Below are 22056 nucleotides of genomic sequence, written 5' to 3'. Positions count from 1 at the left end.
CCGCACCATCGCTATTCGCGAGCGGCCGCAGGCAGACCGTGTCAACAGTGCGCAGCGCTGAAGATCGACCACCACCGAACAGGGTCATTCTGTTGCCGGGTCAGCGTATGGCGCAGGACGGTTGGCCCTGGACGGTGGCGTCCTGACTGGGGGCACACGACGCTACCCCGCACACGGAGTGTGTCTGTGTGTGTGGGGGGGGGGGGGGGGTAGCAGGGCACTCAGCGACCAGTGACGCGAATCTGAGCCATGCTTCCTCTAGAAGCCTCGGCCCAACCGCCTCCTCGCCTCCTCGAGATGCCTGAGACGCTTCATTCACCTAGGACTGAACTGGTGCAAGCTGCACTTGCGTGCCGAGATGCCTACTGTATGGCTACGAAACTTCCCAAGGGCGCCGTTGGCTGCCCGTTTGAATTAGACGGACCAGCCTTCCGTCAGTGAGGGGCGTGCCTCGACAGTCGATACCGATAGGATTAGCCCTCGCTGAAACTTTTAGTCGCCATTAACTATCTTGCCGTCGTAGCGTCCACTTCATTGTCCGCTCTGGAGACCTTCGTGGATTATTGCAACAGTTTAGCACTGTTCAGTCCAGCTTCGATCGGTTTGCGCCTTCACGTTCCGATCCAGGGTGTCTGAAGTGCGGTGGCATCGATCATCCATTCCCATCAGACCTGTCTGCCACCATTCCCAGCGCTGCACGTGCACTTCCCTTTTAAACGAACGATTCGCGACAGTTGTGCGTGATGCTTTATTTCCCATACCATTGCAGGGCAGCACAAAGCACGCCGACCGGGTACTGAGCGGCCCGTACCTATGCATACTACCGCTCTGTGGAATGCGAACCTGCTGAAATACCATCGGAAGACCACATGACATCTGTAACACACAACCATGGTTCAAGGCACGAATGTTGCGAGTAGCTTGAGCAATTGGTATTTGAAAATCACACGAGATAACTTTTCGATGACTAAAATCATGGGTGTGCGGTGGGACGTAACTTTCCACCATGTGAAGACAAAGAGCACGGACGAATTTACAGGGGACGCCGATAATCAGACAAATAGGCAGGGATAACACGAAATCCGTTCATGGCACAGTTCTCGAAAGCGAACGATTGTCTAAATCTACAGGCATCCACGCCATCCGAGTACCATTCGCACATGCGCTGCATAACTACTTGCATGACCAAAGGCAAGTGTCAATGCACCGATGCCTCTTACATACCCGCTACGCACGAAGTGATAACGTACGCAGCATATTTATACAATGTTCCCGGCCCGCCAATCTTTGCACTTTGGATGCAAGTCAGTGGATTCGGGATGTTGGTGATTCGAAATAGTTTGATTCACGCAGTTCGGTACCTGATTTTCGCAATCAAACGCATGCATGCTTGCATACCCTAATTAAAAATATGATGCGCTGTATGCCGTAGAAACAGTACGATAGACTCGAGTGTAATATCTGGTACCTCGCGAAATCATCTCAGCGCGCATGCAATCACTACCGTTAACAATTTCACGCGCATTCACCTCGCATTCTTCATTCAACAAACTTTTCACAAATTTCGTCCCATCCCCAAAACATACAGTCGCACGCCGTGAAGTCGTGTCACACCGAGGACGCGACACGGCATGATTCTGCCCGCTACGATTGAGCACCTTAGTGGTGAGCATGTGATCGGCGGGGGAGGCTGGTCACCCCGGCTCCAGTGGACCGCAGACCTAGGACGCTCTCGACCGGCGAGGCACGACCGCCCGGTCCGCACGTGCTGGAGGGACCGGGCAAGGCGCTGGCCCGCCCGGGGGCCCGTCTCGAAGGGCCGGAAGTTCTGCCTGAAGTGGGCGCAGCGGTCCTCCACCGCACCGCCGGAGGTCTCCCGTGGCCAGCAGACCGGCACCTCGTGTTCCAGCGCCCCTGAGCTCGCGGTTGGGGGACCGGCCGGGCACCTCCCCGCGCCTCATCCCCGGGGCGCGGTCGATGGCCACCGACCGATCACCGCGGGCGGCCTACTCAGACAGCGGCTGGAGAGCCGGCGGCGGTGATACGGGCCCACCTCCGATCACGGTGGCCGTGACCGAGCCAGAGAGCCGCGGCTCGCCGATGATCAGCGTCGTGGAGACGGCACCGTCGGCCAGCTCGGCGGCGCGCGGCCGCCCCTTCCACCCCACGCCGTCGCCGTTCTCCGGCCGCGGCGCGTCGGTCGCGTCGGCGTCCGCCGGCCAGCCGTCGTCGGCCGGCGCGCGCGGCGACTGCGAGAGTCGCTCGGCCTGGCGCAGCAGGTAGTCGCGGTGCGACGGCATCACAGCGTCCAGCTCGTCCTCGCTGATCTCGATCACCTCCCGGCCGGACGGGCTGGCGGCCGCCGGCGCCGGCCGCGGCCTCGTCGGCGGCGCAATCAGACTCGATACCTCGACGCTCAGCGGCGACGTGGCCGAGCCGCTGTTGCGCCGGTCCTTGTGCACCGGGGTCACCTTGATTTCGTGCGCGTCCAGCACCGTCTGCAGCAGGCGCGTCTTGCTGTCGCCGCGGAGAAGCGCCCGGTGGGCCTCCGAGTCCGGGGACGTTTCCGATGCGTCTGCGGCGACCGCCGCAGACGGAGGCGACGGACCCCGAATCCTGCGGCGCGGATGCATACGCCGACTCGCCCAGCGACTCGTTGGTGAAGGTGCGTCTTCGCCGCGACGACTCGCCCTCATCGCTGGAGCTTGACGAAGAGGAAGAGGAGGAGGAGGATGTGGAACGATTCCTGGATCGCTTTCCGTCGTCGTGGTTGTTCTCGTCTCTATCCATGTCGGCGCTTGTCAGCACCTCACCCGACACAACCTCCACGAGACTCGAGGGTGCCCCGACCTCGGTCTGCGTCAGGTATGTCACACTTTCGCCGCCGCCGATTATGGCCGAGCTGGTGAAGCGGGTCTCGACAGATGGTAGCACCAGCTCGCCACCAGGCGGCGGAACCATCGTATCGTCTCCCACTGTCACCGAGGACACGGACACGTAGTTGGCGTCGGACGAGTCCAGGTCGAGCCCGGCAGCCGATGTCTGCGTGCCCTCATCGATCTCCATCCGCTCGGACGAGTCGGAGGTCGAGGACGAGGCGGACGAGCGGCGCGAGCCGCCGGCGGCCGCAGCCAAGATCGTGTCCCCCTCCTCGGCCGTCACCCACTGGCCGCTCACGCTCGCCTCGGTCGAGATGACCGTCACATCCTCGGTTGACTGATTCAGCATCACGACTGTGGATGACAGGCCGGCGCTGGCGGCGGGGGGCGCGCGCCGCTCCTCCGCCTCGGGCACCACCTCAATCTGTGTGCGGCCGTCGGAGCCGGATGAGCTCTGCAGGGGGCGCTCCTCCTCGGGCCGGCCCACGCGACTCAGGTCGAGCTGCGGCTCCTGCAGGCAGCTGAGCGCCTCTGCATCGGCCACCGAGGCGCGCTTGAGCCCGCGCTCCGGCTCAGCATTGCGCAACTCGAGCGAAACGGCGCGCTCGAGAGGCGGCGAGTCGGGCGCCGCTGGGCCGAGCCGGTACAGGTCGCCCATCGAGGCGCACTTGCGGTCACGCTCGTCGCCGGCCGGCCGCTTGACGGGCGTGCTCGTGTTGAGAGGCTCCGTCGACGAGGTGTCGACGCTGACCTCTGTGCTGCTGCGCGGCGCGCGGCCCAGCCGGCCCGCCTTCTCCTCGTCCGAGCTGAGCCCGCTGGCGCCGCGCTCCGGCGAGCTGCCGCTCTCGCTGCGCCGCTTCCGCAGCCGCTTGGCGCGCTTCTGCTGAGCGGCGCCGTCCTCTCTCTCGTCCGATGACGAGGACGACGACGAGGACGACCCGGCCGGCGGCGCGCGCGCCGGCTCCGGCTTGCGCTTGCGCTCGCCGACCTCCACAAGCCCCGTAACCTCGCCGGTGATGCGCGGCAGGCTGTCGGCCGAGCCGGACGCGGCTGTGGACCGCTGGACCGTGCTCCGCTCTACGGTCTCCGAGACGGCGTCTTCCATGTCCACCTCCGGCCGTTTCCGCTTGACTTCTTTGTTGGGGGTCATGGATAGGACCTCCTTCAGCACCTCGATTTTGTTAACTTCCGCGCGCGGTATTTCGACGTTCTCTACGTCGGTTTCCACTTTGCGCACTTCTTTTTGCACGTCCTCCTCTACCTCGGCTCTATCGGCCAGCATCGAGGACAAAGGCTTATCCGCGACTTTCACCTCAACCTCGATTGGCTGCGGAGAAATAGGCTTGTTCACGACCCGTTTCTCTTCATCCGAGCTGGAGGAACTTCCCGAGTCTTTCCTCGTCCTCCTGTTCCTCCTCTCCTGGGCAACGCCTGCCGCCAAACGCATCTCTGGTGGAATTTCAGTCTGCAATGATTCCTTGTTTTCCTCGCCGGAGCTAGAGCTGGAACTGGTCTTGCGATCCTTCTCATCGCTGTCCGATTTCCTGCCAAGTCCAAGGCCCTTCTTGAGTCCCTTGAGGCCCCACGACTTGGACCTAGAGTCTTTCTTATCCGTGTTGTCGGTGTGAGAGCTGTTATCCACCTCAATCGCATCCACATCGGAGCCTGACGCACTAGATGTCCCGCTCTGCTTTCTAGCCGTGTTGTTCATTGTCGACCTCAGCTTTTCGACTTCAGTGGCCACTGGCTGAGGTATCTCGACGTCCTCCTCCTCACTTCGCTTGACATACTTCTCATTCTCGAAAACAGGCTTACTTCCTCCAAACTTGGGCAGCTTCATGTTGATACCTGAAATTCCCGCCTTCTTCGAGCGCTCGTCCCCATCGGGAATCTTCGCCGAACCCTCAACATCAACGGCCGGAACCTGCGCCTCCACCTTGGCCTGTGCGCCCGTGTCACCCTTTCCCTTCTGCTTCTTGAAGCCGAAGCCGGCGATGCCCATCTTGAACTTGGAGCGCTCGCCTTTCTGGTCGCCGTCCGCCGGCGGCGAGTCGTCCCCGGACCGAGACGAGCCGGCGCCGGACAGCTCGACGTCGCCGGCGGCCGTCTCGCTCTCCACCGATACGGCGGAAACGGCCGGTATGGACGCCGCGTGTCGCTCGGTGGCCGGGCTGGCTCGCTCCGGGTCAGCCTGACTGCCGGAGGGCGCCGCGACGCTCGCGTCAGGCAGCACCTTCACACCCAGCCGGTTCAGTTTGGCGGCGTCGGCGGCCTGGCGGCAACGAAAGCGTGTTAAATGGTCGCGGACGGGGTTCTGACGGCGCTGATCAGGGAGGACACGTGGACTGCTTGCCACGTGGGACACCAAACTCATGACGTCGGATTAGCTGAGGATTTTCACGCGAGTGTTCCATTAATAACTTTGCTTTTGTCTTGATAAGAAATGGAATTCGACAACTTAAACCCATTTTACAGCAACGGGATTGATTTGTACATTCTTGCCGAACTGGTCTTACCGGAGCATAACTGACAGCGCGTACTGGGACGTTATGGATTCTTCACACGTGTTTTGATATTTACATTTTCACTCACCAAAAGCACAATAAATATACACGGCCTACAAAACTCACCTTCTTCTTAGCATCCATTGCTAGCACATGATCAGGCACGTCCACCGCCATCTCTCGGTAGCCGCCGGCACCCGGCTCTTGCAGTGTCGCCGCCAAATGCTCCCTTTGCACCAGCTGCGTGGTCTCTGCGCGCGCCGCTGGCGGGGTCGCCTTCGAGAGCAGCTTCTCGTTGAATGAGGACGCCTTGTTGGTGATGCTGCTCTCTGACTTGGCGGTCTCGGACGACGGGCCGTGACTGATGGTGGTGCGCGCAGAGCGCTTGGCCGAGTGCAGCTTGGTGCGCCCGATCTGGAAGCAGGTCAGCAGTCAGAGACCTGGCGCCAGCTGCACAAGCGCCCCGCATGGTTGGCGGGCGTCCGTACAAGCGCCCGTATGCTTGGCCAGCGCCTGTATAAGCATCCGTAAAGCCCGACGTCATTTGCTTTCATACGGGAGGAATTAATGGATCACACATAATGCAGGTCTCCCGCGACCAATTTGTCAGTGACATCCAACGGCATCGGCGGAACCTATTCGCCCCGGCCCAGCTCTGGTTTGAGGACCACAGGGCCGACCTGCTGCCGGCATGTCACCTTGGTCAGATCGTCGATGCTCTGGCTGCGGTAGAACGGGTGGCACAGCCGCTCGCTGGCCGAGCTAGGTTGAGACGTCACCGCCTTCTTCGGGTTCTGTATCACGTCCTTCTCCAGGTGCAACTGCACGTCGTAAGGCGAGGCGTAGCTGAGGATGGTCAGCGCGTCTTCAAACACCACGTGCGCGAACGACACGGTGATGCCGGTGATGCGGTCGCCTGGGGAGGGGGAGGAGTACAAGTCAGCGTCGGTGACCGTGCACGGTTTCGCCGCGGAGATCACGGACCAGCCATCGGCCGGCACTGGGAAACACAGCGCTTTAACCGTGGAAACTAGCCGGAAAGGCTCTGACGATAAAAGCCCAGTAGTTAAGCGCGTTCGTAAGCGATCTAACGGCTACCATCCCTCCTACGCTAAGAGAGAAGAGCGGACGTCAAATTAATTGGAACATTTAGTCGTAATGTGCCTTGTATTGATTTATGGACGCGTGTTCTTTCGAAACTCTAATCTCTAGCATCGAGATCAATATTGTCGCTCTGAGAGAACTTTCGAAAGGTATCATACCGAGAAATACCTCCGAACAGTCGACTGCCGCTGTAGGCTCCATATGCAGCTCTCACAAAACGCCAACCGCCTTTCACGACAGAATAGTAAGACTCTGTTCCGTGCGAATGCGGGTGAACGGACACTGGCATGGGTCGATCATTAAACACCAGGTTTCGCCGGTGAAGCATTCTCACGCTACAACGTCCGAAATTGCCGGCAATTCGGCGCCGATCCACTCCCGGCGCAGTTTCTCTGGCTGTATTTACATAGCTTCGCGTCTGTCAGCCCTGCGGCCGACGGCAGCGCGCTGCAGCCGTGCGGGACTGATCGCACCTGCCGTCGCCTCTGCTGCCTCCGCTCGACCTCACAACGGCAGGCGATCTGTCTGACGGCTAGCAAACAACATGCTGCGTTTACCCGGCACAAAAGACCACAAATATCTCGTGTTATCTTACCTGCATCTCGTATTGCAGTTTATAACAGGCTGTGACGTACATTTGAGACCGCACTTTGTCCGAGACCTTCTGCGAATTTCAGCCTGCAGTGCGCTACAAACGGCGCTATTTAACGTGGCCTGCCGCCGCCTGCCGCCGGGCACCTTGATTCCTTCCAGCGTTCTGTTCCGTCACACTCGTCCACCGTTTTTCAGTGTTGCAGGATATCTCATTTTTTCAGGTGCTGTCGGTTCCAAATATCGCACTGCTAAAAAGGCTGATTGATGCGAGGCTGTTGAGGGCAAGAGCACATGCTCGTTGCAGTTCGTCGGTGCCGCTTCCTTGCAACGAACAGCTCATGCGATCGGTGTGAGCCGGTAGTCCGAAAACCATATGCCGCTCAGCCCAAGCTGCTCGACTATTTAGCGACTTTCGGGCCGTAGTGTTCACGCGCGCTATCCGTGAAAATGCCCATGTTTACCACAGTCAGACGATGTCGGTCCCGCGTGCGCCGACAGCCGGAGGGCTGAAGCCGTGGCCGGACCGTGTCGGCCACGGCGCAAAGCCATAGCCGTCGCCGCCGCCGATCCGGCACATCTAGTGGCGCGGCCGCCTGCGAGGGACCGCAAGTGGGCCAGCGGGCGCGCCGCGGGCCGGGCCGCGGTCATCTGCTCCGCATCGGCGGGGAGCCGCAGCGGCCCACCGGCTTCTCATTCTCAGCCGCTGCAGGATGCGGTTTTCCCAGAATCGGCGAGACGGCGCGTCAACCGCGTTCGCCGGTTGCGGCTCCGGGCGCGGCGACGAGACGGCTGGGAGCTGGGGCGGAGCGGCCGCCGGCGCCAGCCGCTCAGAGACGGCCGCTCGGCCGGCCGCTCTACGCATCAGTTGGGGGATAGGAGTGTCCCGACGGCCGTGTCCGATCAGTTGTAAGCAGAGGAGGCGTTAGAACATGCCGGCGCAGCTGCAGTGACCAATTGGCACCCGCCGCCTCGCACTGGTTTGGACGATACGAATCGCGCACCCCATACCGCTGGCTATCAGGCACTGTATCGTCCATAAAATGGGCTTTAATTTCTGTCATGGCCGAGACTGTCGTCATAAATGGACCGCGTCACTTATTGCGATAGCGTGCACCTGGCACCTCGAGGTCCTTGACATGCGCAATATCGTCTGCGCGAGGGTGTGTTGAGCGGGGTAGCGCCGAGCGACCGTCGTGCCCTCGGGCCTTGCTCTCCGGCGAGCGGCGGCCCCTGTGATGGCGGTGTTCTCAGCACAGCCGCGCCGGGCAGTCAGGCCGGAGCTTGCACAACAGCGCCAGGACCATTGAAGCCTAACCATCCCGCGAGTGCGGGCTGTTTGCGATAATTGCCGTCCGAAGCGGCGGCGGCTGTGTCTGAATCGGCCGGCGCGGCGACAGGTGGGAACAGCACAGCCGCCGCCGTGACGTCCAGACCGCTCGAGGCACCGTTGGCTCATCGGAGCCACAGATGAAACATCTCCGTGCAGTGTCGAAACCACACAGAGTCGCACAATTACCGCCGGAGCTAGCTATTCACGCTTTAAGGCCGCTCCGAGATAATGGACGCTGCTGGTGACTGTCCCTGCAGTTGGCGTGAGGACGTTTGCGTGCGGAACCGCACCGATCCGCACTCCCACCTACCGTGAGAGCAAACCCCTCCCGTGAGTGCACCCGGTGCCGTGCCGTGCCGCGCCATGCCGTGACGTCTCGGAACCCGTGACGTGCGTCACGCGGCCGGAGACGCGCCGGAGACGGGCGCCTGATCTGTGCGCCGCGTCACCCCGGCCGACAGGGGTCAGTGGCCGCCGGACGCCGCCGCGGCCCCGCCCGAATACCAATGCCGCGGCGGCGGCCGAGCGGCGCCGCCGCCGCCGCCGCGCGCCGACCGCCCCCGGCTGGAGCACTCTCCGGACCGCGCGGCGCCCGAGGCGTCGACCGCCGCCGAGCGGCGCCGACAGCTTCACGGCCGGCCGGCTAGAAAGCTGACCCGCCCCGGAAATATTCCGCGCCTCGCCTGGACGCGTTTTGTCGTGAAAGGTACTTGGCGGTCAGCGTGGCCAGCAGTTGCGGAGCTCTAAGTGGGAACGGGAAAGAATGGACGAAGTGCTTCTTTTCGCGGTCGCCGTCGCGGTTACAGACCTTTTAGTGGGGTAGGCAGCAGACGTTATTCTTCAGAGGTGAAAAACAGTTTGTGCGCATCCAGGCATAAGATGTGCATTTGAGTATCGGAGAGCAGAGCTGTAAACTATAACAATTTATTTTTCAATTTTGAAAAATTGAACTCAGCCTAAGCGCAGTCTTAAAATGAAGGCGTTCATGAAACCAACGGTCTGGCCATTCCACAGCCGACACTAACGAGCTTGCCCGAGGTCATCCTTATGCCGTTACCGACACCGCAAATTCATTAGGATGCCTTCCCAGAATCATCTCATTATGGAGAAGATACCTCTGGTCTCCAGCGGACCCCACGCAGCACAAAACAATCTTGCCTCCTCGCCCGCCCACCTCAAGGGCGCCGGCGGCCGGGCCCCATCGTCGCGCGGGGTCGTGACAATTTGAGCGCATCTGCGAGGAGGCTGCGGCCGCCGACAGAGCACGCCGCCCGGTCCCTACCACCCGCCGGTAATTGATTTGTGACGCGCCAGCGGCGACGGCGGCGGCGGCCGATTTGGGTCAGGCGGGCGTGTCTTACCGGAGGGCCGGCGGCAGCCTTTCGGTGAAACCCCGCGTCGCGCGGCCGGGGCTCGGCCGTGTCTGGCGGGGCTGGCGGGGCGCGGCGCGGTGCGCTGATAGCGCAGTGAAACCTCCCGAGCGGACTACCGTGGGAGAGAACGCATTTTGAAGCGATCATGCGCCGGAGGTCACATGAAAGCGCCTCGTTTGTTCACTATAAGAGTACGGAGGAGTTTGGAATAGGAGTAGTCAAGCTGAAGCTGAACGAATCTAGACAGAAAGGGTGAGTGGATCGCGCTTAAGCTCCTTTTTGTACCACCATTGGTCTCAAATTGGTAAACATTTCATAATTCTGTCGTCGCCATAGGCTGACGCCAAACCTTACCAAAAATTCAAACCGCAACCGATTTCCCAGCGGCCGAGCGCCCCTCTGAACCGGTCACGTGTCTCCCGGCGGATGACGTCACATGCTGCGGACCACGGGCAGCCGTCAGCCGGCAGCCGCCGAGCGGGCGGAGCACTCACCGGCACGGACCTGACCCGACTCGGAGGCCGGGCCCCGGTGTAGCACGTCTTTGACGAAGATGCCCTCGCGCATGTTGCCGCAGATGTTGAAGCCAAGGCCGGTGAAGTCGTGACCCCGCAGAGGCACGCTGACGCGCTCCGGCTCCTGCCGAGAGGTGGCAGCACGGGGTCAGTCGCCTGGCCAACCTGTCACCGCAGGGCAGCACGGTCAGTCGCCTGGCCGACCTGTCGCCGCAGAGCAGCACGGGTCAGTCGGCTGACCGACCTGCCGCCACAGGGCTGGGCACATTCGGGGACGCAAAGTGTGTTTGGCTCTGGTCGGTAACGGCGAGGTCGTTCCCCGACCATGTTGGGGCCACGGGCGTCTCGTTTTTAACCATGTATTGGCTGCACTCCATCATAGCTGCTCCGGGCCAGGTGTGTTTTCAGACCTAAGGCAGCCTTAAAGCATCGGCTAAAAGGCATTGCCTGGTCTGGATCATGAGTGACCTGAAACAAATCGTCGAGTAGCAGCAGTTCTAATCGAAAGTTAATGTATGTAACGCATGACCCGAATAGGGAGAAAGACGCGTCTGGGTTGCAGGTGGTCTGGATAAGGTCTGCTATGGACTACGAGTGTAACATCTGGTACGGACGAAGAATGGTCTGGCTCAGCGCTAGCCTGTGCCAACACAACAAACTGGCTCAGTGCTGGTATGGGATCAGCTCGGCTGGCTCTGCCCCGACAGCGACATTAGTCGTCAGCATCCGTGTCAGTGTCAGTGTCAGCGTCAGTGCCAGTGTCAGTGTCAGTGTCGGTGTCAGTCGCCAGTGGCTGCTCCACGTTCAGTCACGCGGCGGAGCACCGCACACCGGCGGGTCCTTTACCAGGCCCCCCTCCGGCTACCTGGGAACGGTGGGGAGGCACGCTCTCCTCCACCGGAGGCGGCGCGCGGCAGCAGCACAAGCGAATCACGCGATGAGGAAGAATTGTACATGTGCGACGGCGAGGTGGTTACAGAAAGGTAAGAAGCACGGGTTGAACGAGAGGGAATCTACTCATGAGCTCGTAAAAATAATTAACATACACACAAGGTACGGTGGACGCAGTCTTCTGCTATTATCACGGGACATTTTTCACTCCCGATGGCTGTTTATTTACCAGCCTTTGGTATGCTACCTTCCTTATGTCGCTGTCGAAAGCACTTGCTAAGGCATTCTTGCGATGCAACTAATGGTGCTATTCATCTCCATAAATCTGCAAACGCTGCGGTGGCTTGATCCTGATCCAGCATATTAATGTCCAATGATAAATCACTTGAGAGCAGAGCATAGCTGGTGCTGGCTAACTCTGTTGAACCTGGTCAACCCAGCCAGCAGTTCCACGAGAAGCGACAAACCGTGGGGGGGGGGGACAGCTGTCATGGGAGACAAACCGTGGGGGGGGGGGACGGCTGTCATGGGAGACAAACCGTGGGAGGGACAGCTGTCACAGGAGTGTAGGGTAATGGACGAAACGCGAGCCTCATAACGCATGAAACGAAAACGAGAATTGAAGAGAGACACAGAGAGCAAGAAACGAGAACAGGTGAGATGAAGAATAAAACAAAGGCCACGCAAGAATATAGCGAGATGAGGTGCCGAGTGTGGGAGACAACATTCTCAGAAAGCACAGCAAATCCGTCGTTGCGTCAACGTCGATGGAATTGTCAACGCTCTGCATATGGGATTCGAAACAAACTCCACGTTTTGACCGACTCCTGCTCCACGGCTTAGGCCAATGGCCACGGTCAACGTCTGGATGCGAGACATGCGAACTTATTGCTCATACGCGCCGCTCGGGTGCAAGGCAGCAGCGCTAATGATCCTCGTCACTCAGAGGCCAGGACAGCCAGCCGAAGCCCGCCCCCAGCAGCCTTGCACTAGCTCAGGCGTCGATACTTTATGATGGCAATTAGCATGCCACCACAATATCCGCCGACCGAGCCTCGAATTAGGCACGGCCGACATTGCGAAACCGAGTCATTTAGCCGTTCCCGGCGCGGTGAGCTGGGCTGAGCGGCGCGCCACATTGCCAGGTGTTGGGGGGAGGGGGGCGGGGGGCGGAGCCGGCTGCAGAAGCCCTCTGAGGTCATCAGCCGGCGACTTCGGTCAGAAGGCTCCCAGCCACAACGCACGTCCACCCCCCATTTAACGGCGGACAACCGCATGTTGTAACGTGTCTGTTTCCCTGGACTGCAGGCGAAGGCACACTTTAGAATGTGGGCCAAAAGGATCCAATGGCACTTTTGAAGTCGATTCTTTCTTTGCATCGCCACGGGACACATACGTAATTTCGCAAAATGAGTTGGGGGAGGTGAGTAGGGACTACACTGTGAAAAATGACGATAGCTTCCCCAAAACACGCCAGCAAGCATATTTTTCCCCACATTTGGCCCATTTTTTCTCCACGCTGGGAAACAGAAGAACTGAATATGAAACTACACCCCAAGGTTAATGACAGCATTCGCGAAAACTGGGAGGCATGGCTCCCTGCCTCCCACCCCCCTTTGGTCTCGCCCCGATGCCCTGAACTGATGCACAGACATGAGGCAAATCATGAGCCCTTCACCCGCTGTCCAGCTGTCACCAAGCTTAACACGTAAAGCCGACTACCTCTACTGGTTTGGAGACGACCATCGTCGGTGGTTCTCGGCTGGACGCGGCGTCCAGCGGGCACGGCTGTCGCCCGCTGACGTGGAACGCGCTGTCACGCATCAGTGCCCCCAGACGGGCTCAGACGACCCGGGCCGACTCCTGCAGAGACGGTGGCTCAGTGCTCCGGGCTGTTCCGGCCAGCGCACCGCCGGACTACCGCCGCATGCTGCCGAACACCACCGCACGTCGCCGGACACCGCCGGACACCGCCGCACGCCGCCGGACACCACCGCACGCCGTCGGACACCGCCTGACGCCGCTAAACGCCGCCGGGCACCGCCGGACACCGCCGCACGCTGCCGGACACCACCGCACGCCGCCGGACACCGCTGACGCCGCCAAACGCCGCCGGGCACCGCCGGACGCCGCCGGACACTGTCGGACGCCGACACAGACCCGGGCTGCTCTGACGTGCGAGACGAGGTCGGACGCGACTAGGGTCAAACGGGCATGTAGCTGGAAGCGAACCAGAGATACAGTTATACAAAAAGCAATACGGACTCCCCCCCCCCCCCCCGGCGCCTTACCAGACGTATTGAGTTTGCCTTAAAATCGGCGCAGGTAGCCCCAGCTGGAAGCAAATTTTAATGTCCTGAGTACTTTGTACAGTAGATGCGGGACAACATTTCCTGATACAGGCTCTGTATCGGTGACGTCAGAACATGCAACTCCCAGCACCGACTGCTGGCGGCGTGGAGCCAGAGCATTGCGCCTCCAGAGGATACGGAGCGGTCAACAGATGGCGGACCTGCGCGGTTCATCCCAAGCTCGCCGGCGCGCCGGTCTGCAGGTGGAGGGACGCCGCCGACCGGACTGAACAATCGCATTGTCTGCACTCGTTGGCCCGTGGTCGATGTGGCGGACGCCGGGGAGGCGCGGCCGGACAGGGCCGACACACGACTTTCCAGCGGCCCGCCGGCCGACGCCGCTGCGCGGCCAGCTGGCCGGAGCTGGGGCCGGATTCAGCGCTGAGCGGTCTGAGCGGGGACGCTGGCGAGAGGCGCTGACGGGCTGGCGAGAGGCGCTGCGAGGCGCTGACGGGCTGGCGAGAAGTAATGCGAGGCGCTGAGTGGCGCTGACGAGAGGCACTGATGGACTGGCGAGAGGCGCTGCACGGAGCGAGATGGGGGAGCCATGCCGCCAGGAGGACTCGGCCGGTGACGGCCGTGTCAGGCATCTGGCCCCTTGTCGGAGGTGAGCCCACGGGAGGGACGTGGGAGACGACATCGGTGGGTCTTGTCTCTTGCAAATACAGCTGAAAAGACACGTTTATGGCTGAGAAACAGAGTTGTGACTGGTGTCGATGTTGACCCGTAATCAATGAAGTCGTTTTGAAAATGCCTACAGGCCATATCAACACTGGCGAAAAAGTCCACCATCTTGAAGGTCCCATACAAATAGGCTTACCAACAGTACATATGCTTTAGTGTGTTCGTGCAAGTGAAATATTTCGGTACGCGGGAGACACGGATGTGATTTTGTGGCACTCACCACGAGCATACGCGCATTCCAAAGCTTACTTTAACTGACCCATCAAGTGTTTGACGGACAATAAAAACATCTGCGCCGTTTTTACGCCGCTCCGCCCCTGGCCGGTTACAGAGGACGAGCTCGTCCGCGATGGATCGCGTGCGCTCGAAGCCGGCCGGGGCGGTTGGCCGCCGCTCCGACCACACTGCGGAACAACGTATTAATTAGCGCGGCTCGCTGGCGTCCAGATACGCAGCCTGCGGACGCCGGCCGACCTCATTCAGACCCAGGCCTAATTATCGCCGGATAATGGCAGTCAGCCGGCGGCGGCGCGGCGGCTCGCTCGATCTCCCTCCAGAGGCGGCGTGCGCTCCGCTGTGATCTCTGTCCGGGGGCGTCAGCTTGCTCGATCTCCGTCCAGGGGCGACGGCTTGCTCGATCACTTTCCAGAGGCGCCTGCTCGCTCGATCTCTGTCCAGAGGCGTCGGCTTGCTCAATCTTTGTCCAGGGGCGTCAGCTCGCACGATCTCTGTCCAGAGGCGTCGACTCGCCCGATCTCCGTCCAGAGGCGTCGACTCGCCCGATCTCCGTCCAGAGGCGACTTCGCCCTCTATCCAGAGGCGATGGCGATTCGCTCCTCCCTGCGCGGCGCGGCGCGAGCAGCGGCCGACGTCCGCCGGCAGCCGCCATCCATCGCCGCGTGCCAACACGACCGCCTGGGGAGCGCCGGTCAGCCGCGAGGTCGGCTGCCCGTCCCGCCCTCTGCGTCCTGCGAGGTGGCCACCCTCCCGCCCTCTCCGTCCTGCGAGGTGGGCACCCTCCCGCACTCTCCGTCCTGCGAGGTGGGCCACCCTCCCGCCCTCTCCGTCCTGCGAGGTGGGCCGCCCGCCCCGCCCTCTCCGTCCTGCGAGGTGGGCCGCCCCCCCGCCCTCTCCGTCCTGCGAGGTGGGCCACCCTCCCGCCCTCTACGTCCTGCGAGGTGAGCCGCCCGCCCCGCCCTCTCCGTCCTGCGAGGTGGGCCGCCCGCCCCGCCCTCTCCGTTCTGCGAGGTGGGCCGCCCGCCCGCCCTGTCCGTCCTCCGCTGGCGGGCAGTCGACCGGCCGCGGCCGGACCATGCGGGGATGGAGCGGGCGCCAGGTGACGTCAGCACCGGCTCGGTCCGACACGGGGAGGCGTCGGCATTGGCCGAGCGGGCACTGATGTCGCAGAGAGGCTGGTGGTAGGCCATCGCTCCCACGCCAGTGAAAGATGAGGGCGTGTGACGACAGAGGCTGGCTCACTGTCCGGCTGCCGTGTCGAAAATGGCACTCATCGACCCATTCAGTGCTCCATATCTCATTATTTGCCTGTGTCATCTCGCCCGAGTGTTTATCGTGAGTACTTCGCATCCTTTAATTTTGCTTTAGCCAGCATGCTTAACTCGTTTGAGGGAATCTAACTGAAATGTTGATTAACCCAGCGTATGGGGTGTGAATATAGTATACCCATCACCATTTATGCGATATGCGCTGTGCGTAGTTGGTAAAGGTACGCGCCGACAACAAACTTGCCTGGTGAACATACGCCACTTCTTAGCAGGCCGCTTGTTTTAGCGATTCTAAATTTCTCCTCAGTACACACGCGTCAGGTGCTTGTCGATGGTTGGTGCCGCCAACATGCACCTTCATATGCGTAGGAACGTTTCAAAAAGTGAGGGGGCCAGGCTCAGAGCGTACCCAAGGGCTTTTTCTGGAAAAAAAGCCCGATGACGGGGGCAGGGGGGCGGGGGGAAAGGGGAGGTAGGGATGGAGGTTATCGCTCTTTATTGTAATGACTGCTATTTTAGATATGCATCAAGAGCTGTTTCTCACTGGTGCACACTCTTGCCTATCCGACTCATTTATGTCATTCGATAAATAAGGCTTTCCAGCTTCCCAAGGTAATTCGTCCATTTCAACGTTGTCTGTCCCGAGGAGCCGAAATTTCACGAGCGGGTAGGCACTTTGGGTCATTGAAGAGGCGTCTGTCTCCACAGGGTAGATGCCAAAATATGGCCGGAACATAGGCTGGTGAGAATTTTGAAAGTGAATTGATAGCTTACAGTACAACAGGCTTGCATGCGCCTTCATTTCACTGGCCGTTTTTCAAGAGATAAGACTTGTCGCGGTATTTTAGGCGGAAACAAATTCGGAAGCTTGAAACTGCCGAGCACCATGTGACAAAAGTCATAGAACTGGAGATTCTTCTTTGAAAACTAAGCCACAGAATATAGACCATTCTGTCATATATTCCTTGTCTGAGTTCTTTCCGTCCGCCGTCGGTGGCCACTGTCCTGGCCCGGCTGTCCCCGAATGACTGACCGCGAACTGATGGCATGGCTGCTTTGTTGCACATTTCTTGTTCAGCATTGCTACTAACTGGGATGTAAAACATGTGTTGGACACCTGCGACAGTACCTTTTTCCGAATTGTCTTCCCTAACACCACACCACCCTAGAAAAATGCCAACGGTAAGCTGCCTACTTTAGGTATGAATTGGCCCAGCGGACATTTAATTGCCCATCATTCAACGTAGATGACGTGATCTGTTGCTGTGTGTAGGCAGGGGGTAGCCAGAGCCTTGCTAAGAGGAACATAGGGTTGACAAAAGCCCCTTTTGTGATGATCCCCCCACAACAAGATATCTCCGGATATAGTTTGCTTGTTTACAAGGGATACGGTTTTCTTCGTTTTATTGTTATTTTTACGTTGTAACCAAAACAGAAACCAGCAGCTACCGTGAAATCAATTTCGTTCACATTTTTAACACGCGCCCGGGTGGCCGGCTAGATGCCTTTCGCTCGTGTGGGGATCAGTTTGACCCCGCTGAGATCTCGGAATCTAAGAGAGCTAGAGACACAAAATGCACAGGGTGTGTTGATCTGTACGCGAACTCACTTAGGTCAAAGTTTGAGGTTCCTAAGTCATGATCTTCGGGTCAAATAAAGTCAAACAAGGTCAAATTCCAGGTTGGTCTCTAAAGTGTACCCAGAACCTAGAAAACTGTTTGCAAGCAAAAGGTCACATGATTATTTAAGGTCAGTGACCTTGTTCGAGCTTTTCAAGGTCATGTTGACCAAAGTCATACAAAACTGCTCTGAGTTTTGTATTTGAATAAGCGACAAAGATTACGCTAGTCAGTATGTTTCCAAAAACAAAATGATGACCTAGGTCATTTTAGGACAATGACCTATTTTGACCTCTAAGAAGTCCATGGAGGATGCATAATGCGGTTTCTGCTATCAATAAATTCGAAATGAGCACCAGAAACTACCTCATACAGTAAGCCCTGGAGTAATAAAAACAGGCTGGTTTTGACCTTGGTATGACCTCTATACCTGACCTTAGGTCAACGTAATTTGCTCATGCAATATTTGTGTTTTCTAAGAAAGCATTTCAGAAATGTATGGCTTCGTCTAACACTCCATTGTTGCATCAGACTGAACGATTCCCTGGAAGTTGACTTCGCTGAAACCATGGCCTGACTTTGACCTGCCATTGGGCAGCGATCTTACAAAGTATATCTAAATTGTGTTATGCTAAACGATTCAATTTTCTACAGCTGTGTAAAACATGGCGCGAATGCGCCGCGCCAGGCGCATTCGCGTTAAACACCAGAAAGCAGGCGTTTAACGACCGCATGGAATAAATCACCAGTGTCCTTAATTTACCATGGCTTAGTGGACTCTTTCTAAACTGACAGAACTAAGAATCTTTTCATAATGTTTTTTCTACGTCCTATAAACATTAAGGACATGGCGAAGGTAGATTGTAGATCGATATGCTTGATCAAAGTTTGAGGGTGAAAATTTTGATTGTAAATCGAGTGGTCAACAATGTATATTAACATCGCCAAGCCATGTTTGTCTGGAAACGTTTAACATTCAGTCCGGATCGATTAGTGATGCAATTTATATAACGTGGTTTTTAACATGCGCGCTCGCAAATCTTAGCAAAAAAACATCGACATTAGACGCTGCAGTCTCCATAGTCCTCGGAGCGCTGGCTTAGTGGTTAACTTTTCGTCATGGGCCACCGGTGGACGAAAATGGCAACGGTTCTGAAATAATTACCCTTAAACACTCGAATCGGTTAGCAATAAAAGTTTTGTGGCATAATTTTGAGCATGTATACTCGCAAATCTTAATTTAAAAACCCGACGCCAGGCGTTGTAATCTCCGTATGCCGCGCAGCGTCGGTTCAACGGCTAACATAGTCGTGGCCAACGGGTGGAAGAAAATGATGACGTTTCTGAAAGAAGTATTTTTGAATGCTTCAGGACATCAAATCTTACATCTACAAGGCAGTCTGGGCGCATATTTTACGCGTACGACTTTTAGACTGATGATAAGAACAGATTTACCCTTAAAGCACCGCGAAGTGGTGCTGGAATCTGGTGCTGGAACTAGAAGATTTACTTGTTTCGTGTTTCTGTAGCTATAAACCCGTACAGAAGACAGATTAACACGGCGCCTGCCGTCTGGTGGCGCTTGCAGTGGCCGACGCCGTTCGGTTTTACGGAATCTGCAACCCAGACCATCTCTGTCCTTGCTCTCGAGGTTGCGGGCGGGCATGTTCAAACCTTTTGACGCACTTTTTACTAATCCATTCCGAAAAATGAACGCTCTCAGGCAAACATGGGATGGCTTTGCTCGTTTTTAAAATTTATTTCGACCTACTCTAATCAGCAATAATGAGACCTCCACTCTACTCAACAACAATGAGGTCCCTTATTTCCTTCCGGGCAAGAGGTCCCTTGAGTAGAATACCGAGGGCACATTACCGGCTCCGGTCAAGAGCTGAAGGGCCACTCTGTCCCATCGCAAGGCGTCTTCTGGCTGTCATTCTGGCGACATGGGGCGGGATCTCCTGGTCGATCCGGAAGCCTTTGGAGGGATATATCATGTCACATCGTTCCCCTCCCTGACACGGGAGGCCTTCTGACCCGCGCAGTTGGCCCCGGATCAGCACAGGAACCCTTATTGACGCAAAAACCTTTATAATATTAAAGTAAGCTTGCAATATGGTTTTGAACATACGCGCTCGCAGATCATAGCAACAACAGCCCGAACACTCGGCGTTGCAGTTTCCATAGGCCACGTGGCGTCGGCCTGCTGTGACACAACGTGATGGCCAAGAAACAAACGAAAACGATGGCTCATCTTGGGGAAGATGGCTGGTGAAGTAGTTAGATCAGCATGTATATTTAAATGTGGTGCAAAAGTAAGCTAAAAACGTTAATCTGAATAGTGGGGGGGGGGGGGCGGTTAACACTGCTACCCCCCCCCCCCCACACACGCACACACCTTGAAAAGTGGGGGCCATGACCCACATGGCCCCCCTATTCCTGCGCCCATGTGCACCTTGAATGCTACTAGGCTCCATTTTTGTTTTGGTGCCATTTGACCTGGTCAAAACACAAAACAGTTTCATCTGCCCGAGCGTAACTGGGATCCGAACCCCACCGGCCCCGGTAGTGGTTACAGACATGACTGCCCAGCCTGACTCACCGCCAGGAAAGAGTCGTCGAAGGCGCGCCGACGCTCTATCTTGGGGTTGGTGGAGAAGACGGCAAACGGCGACCACGGAGTCTTCCTGGCCGCCTTGGAGTCGTTGCTGCGTGCCGTGCTCGTCTACAACAGAGGGGAGGGGGTCATGCACTGAACACTCGCATCACATTGAGCTTGGATCATACGAATACCGACACGAAACATACCGATGTTCTGCTGAGCATCTGACGTCGCTGATGGCTCGGAATGCACAAAGGCACGCAGCTTTCTCAAAAATACCTCAGATAACATCTGGGAATCTGGAGCTGCAAGGAGCGAGTGGAGGAGGGTAAAGCATATCAGCCCGTCTAGCACGTCTACAGCACCCATAATTACAGCAGTCCTGAGCTCCATATAAGACCGAGATTAATACAACACCTCCGGCAGCTATGATCCAATAGCTGCCCTCGCGGCGGCGACACAAGGCGCGTCCGTGCTCGTTAAGCCGCCGATTTACGACTGCGAGCAGTGTCGGCGTGAAGCGGTGTCGGCGTGAAACGGTCTCGGCGTGAATGGGCGCCCGACCATCCCGACAGCGCGCGGCGCGCGGCCGGCGGCGGCGCGCTGTTATTGTGTCCCGGCCGCCGCTGCCACCCGGCGCTGGGTCAAGGCATTACTCAACGCCAGGGCATACCGGTGCCCATAACAGCCAAGGTTAATCTGTAGAGCGGGCCGTTACGCGCCGCGTCATGCGGCCCCCAGCTGCCGACGCGTGAGGCCGGCAGACGGCCGCCGTCTCAGAGGCGTGAGGTCGGCAGACGGCCGCCGTCTCAGAGGCGTGAGGCCGGCAGACGGCCGCCGTCTCAGAGGCGTGAGGCCGGCAGACGGCCGCCGTCTCAGAGGTGTGACAGCTGACTAACGTGTCTGGTGTGACTGACTGACTGACTGACAGTCTGACAGTCTGACTGAATGACAGTCTGGTGTGACAGCTGACTGACGTCAGCTGTCACACTAGACTGTCAGTCAGTCAGACGGCCGCCGTCTCAGACGCATGAGGCAGGATGGAGGGCTTCAGACTTCAGGCTTCGCTACAGGCGTAGGTCCGTCAGACGGACCGCCTTCCCAGACGCGCTGCCCAGACGTGTCAGACGCTGTTGAAGTTTAGGAAGCAGCCTATGCCGACAACCCGCAATCAGCCCGCTGTAGCATGCAGGCTACGCTAGCAGAGAGGCCAGGTAACAGTCGGTCCAGGATGAGCCAGGTGTCATAAAGTGCATTACATCATACTCGGTGTTGGCTGCCGAAGCATGTGAGAGCATATGGAACATCAGGTGCAGGCGTAGTAGACGGAAATGTATCGGTAGTTCCCGATGTAGCCACCTGACAGGGTTGTTCTGTGGGTAGTGGACTAGCTCTCCAGTATCTACGCGCAAATGTTCAGTTGCTTGACATTAAAGCTACGCGAGCAAGGCCACGTTCAACATTTGCTCCCCCCCCCCCCCCCGAAAAGTTAGCCGAACATTGTGTTCAGCATGTAAGTGCTGGTTTGGTTCGGCTATCTGATCATTATGCAGTTGATATGTCTGGTTATTCGCTACCGCTACGGACATATCTTTCTGCTTTCGCTGCAGCCAGAGGTCCAGAATTCATCAGACTCCGACCGATTGGGCGCTAAGTGATACAGTCGTGACCTCCAGCTGAGCTATATGCCACCACTTCAGAGCACGGACTAATCTGGTCTGCAGCGCTTTGTATGACGCGAGCCAGCACGAGAGGCTGCCAGCGGCGCCCACAATTGGAGCAGCTTTACGTTACAGGGAGCGTGCTAACTATGGGTCTGTAAACTAGCGGATTAGTTTACAAGCTCTGAAGAATTGTCCGTTCTGATAGCTCAGTTGGGTAGAACTCCCGCGTGCCCATTCGACCATCCCTCGTGGCGGAGTGGGTTCGAGTCACTCTAGGCGCTCGTGGTATGCTCGTGAATGGGATGGCCTGCGGCCGATGGCAGCGGTCGCGCTAAAGGTCAGGTGACGTCAGGGAGCAGGACAGGCCGTGCCGAGCATTGCGGCACGCCCTAAGCCTTCGCCCTAACCCTGCCGCGATCATGTGGCGGGGTCAGGGTTCAT

General features: G+C 58.1%; 1 protein-coding gene across 1 annotated transcript in view; it reads right to left on the bottom strand.

Moving 5' to 3' along the window:
* Positions 1-724: 724 nt before the first annotated feature.
* LOC119105510 (dentin sialophosphoprotein) overlaps positions 725-22056 on the bottom strand; it is a 44789-nt gene continuing 23457 nt past the window's right edge. The window contains exons 4-8 of the mRNA XM_037228977.1: positions 19952-20074; positions 10279-10423; positions 6082-6299; positions 5510-5797; positions 725-5151 (exon numbers count right to left, since the gene is read on the bottom strand). Of these exons, the coding sequence (XP_037084872.1) occupies positions 2011-5151; positions 5510-5797; positions 6082-6299; positions 10279-10423; positions 19952-20074 (3915 nt within the window). The 3' untranslated portion in view covers positions 725-2010. The remainder of the gene's footprint in view (positions 5152-5509; positions 5798-6081; positions 6300-10278; positions 10424-19951; positions 20075-22056) is intronic.

Source organism: Pollicipes pollicipes, unplaced genomic scaffold (genome assembly GCF_011947565.3).
Source record: "Pollicipes pollicipes isolate AB1234 unplaced genomic scaffold, Ppol_2.1 Scaffold_2555;HRSCAF=2994_pilon_pilon_pilon, whole genome shotgun sequence".
Lineage (NCBI taxonomy): Eukaryota > Metazoa > Arthropoda > Thecostraca > Pollicipedomorpha > Pollicipedidae > Pollicipes > Pollicipes pollicipes.
The sequence above is the reverse complement of the archived record's forward strand: the minus strand, read 5'-3'. Positions and strand labels throughout refer to the sequence as shown.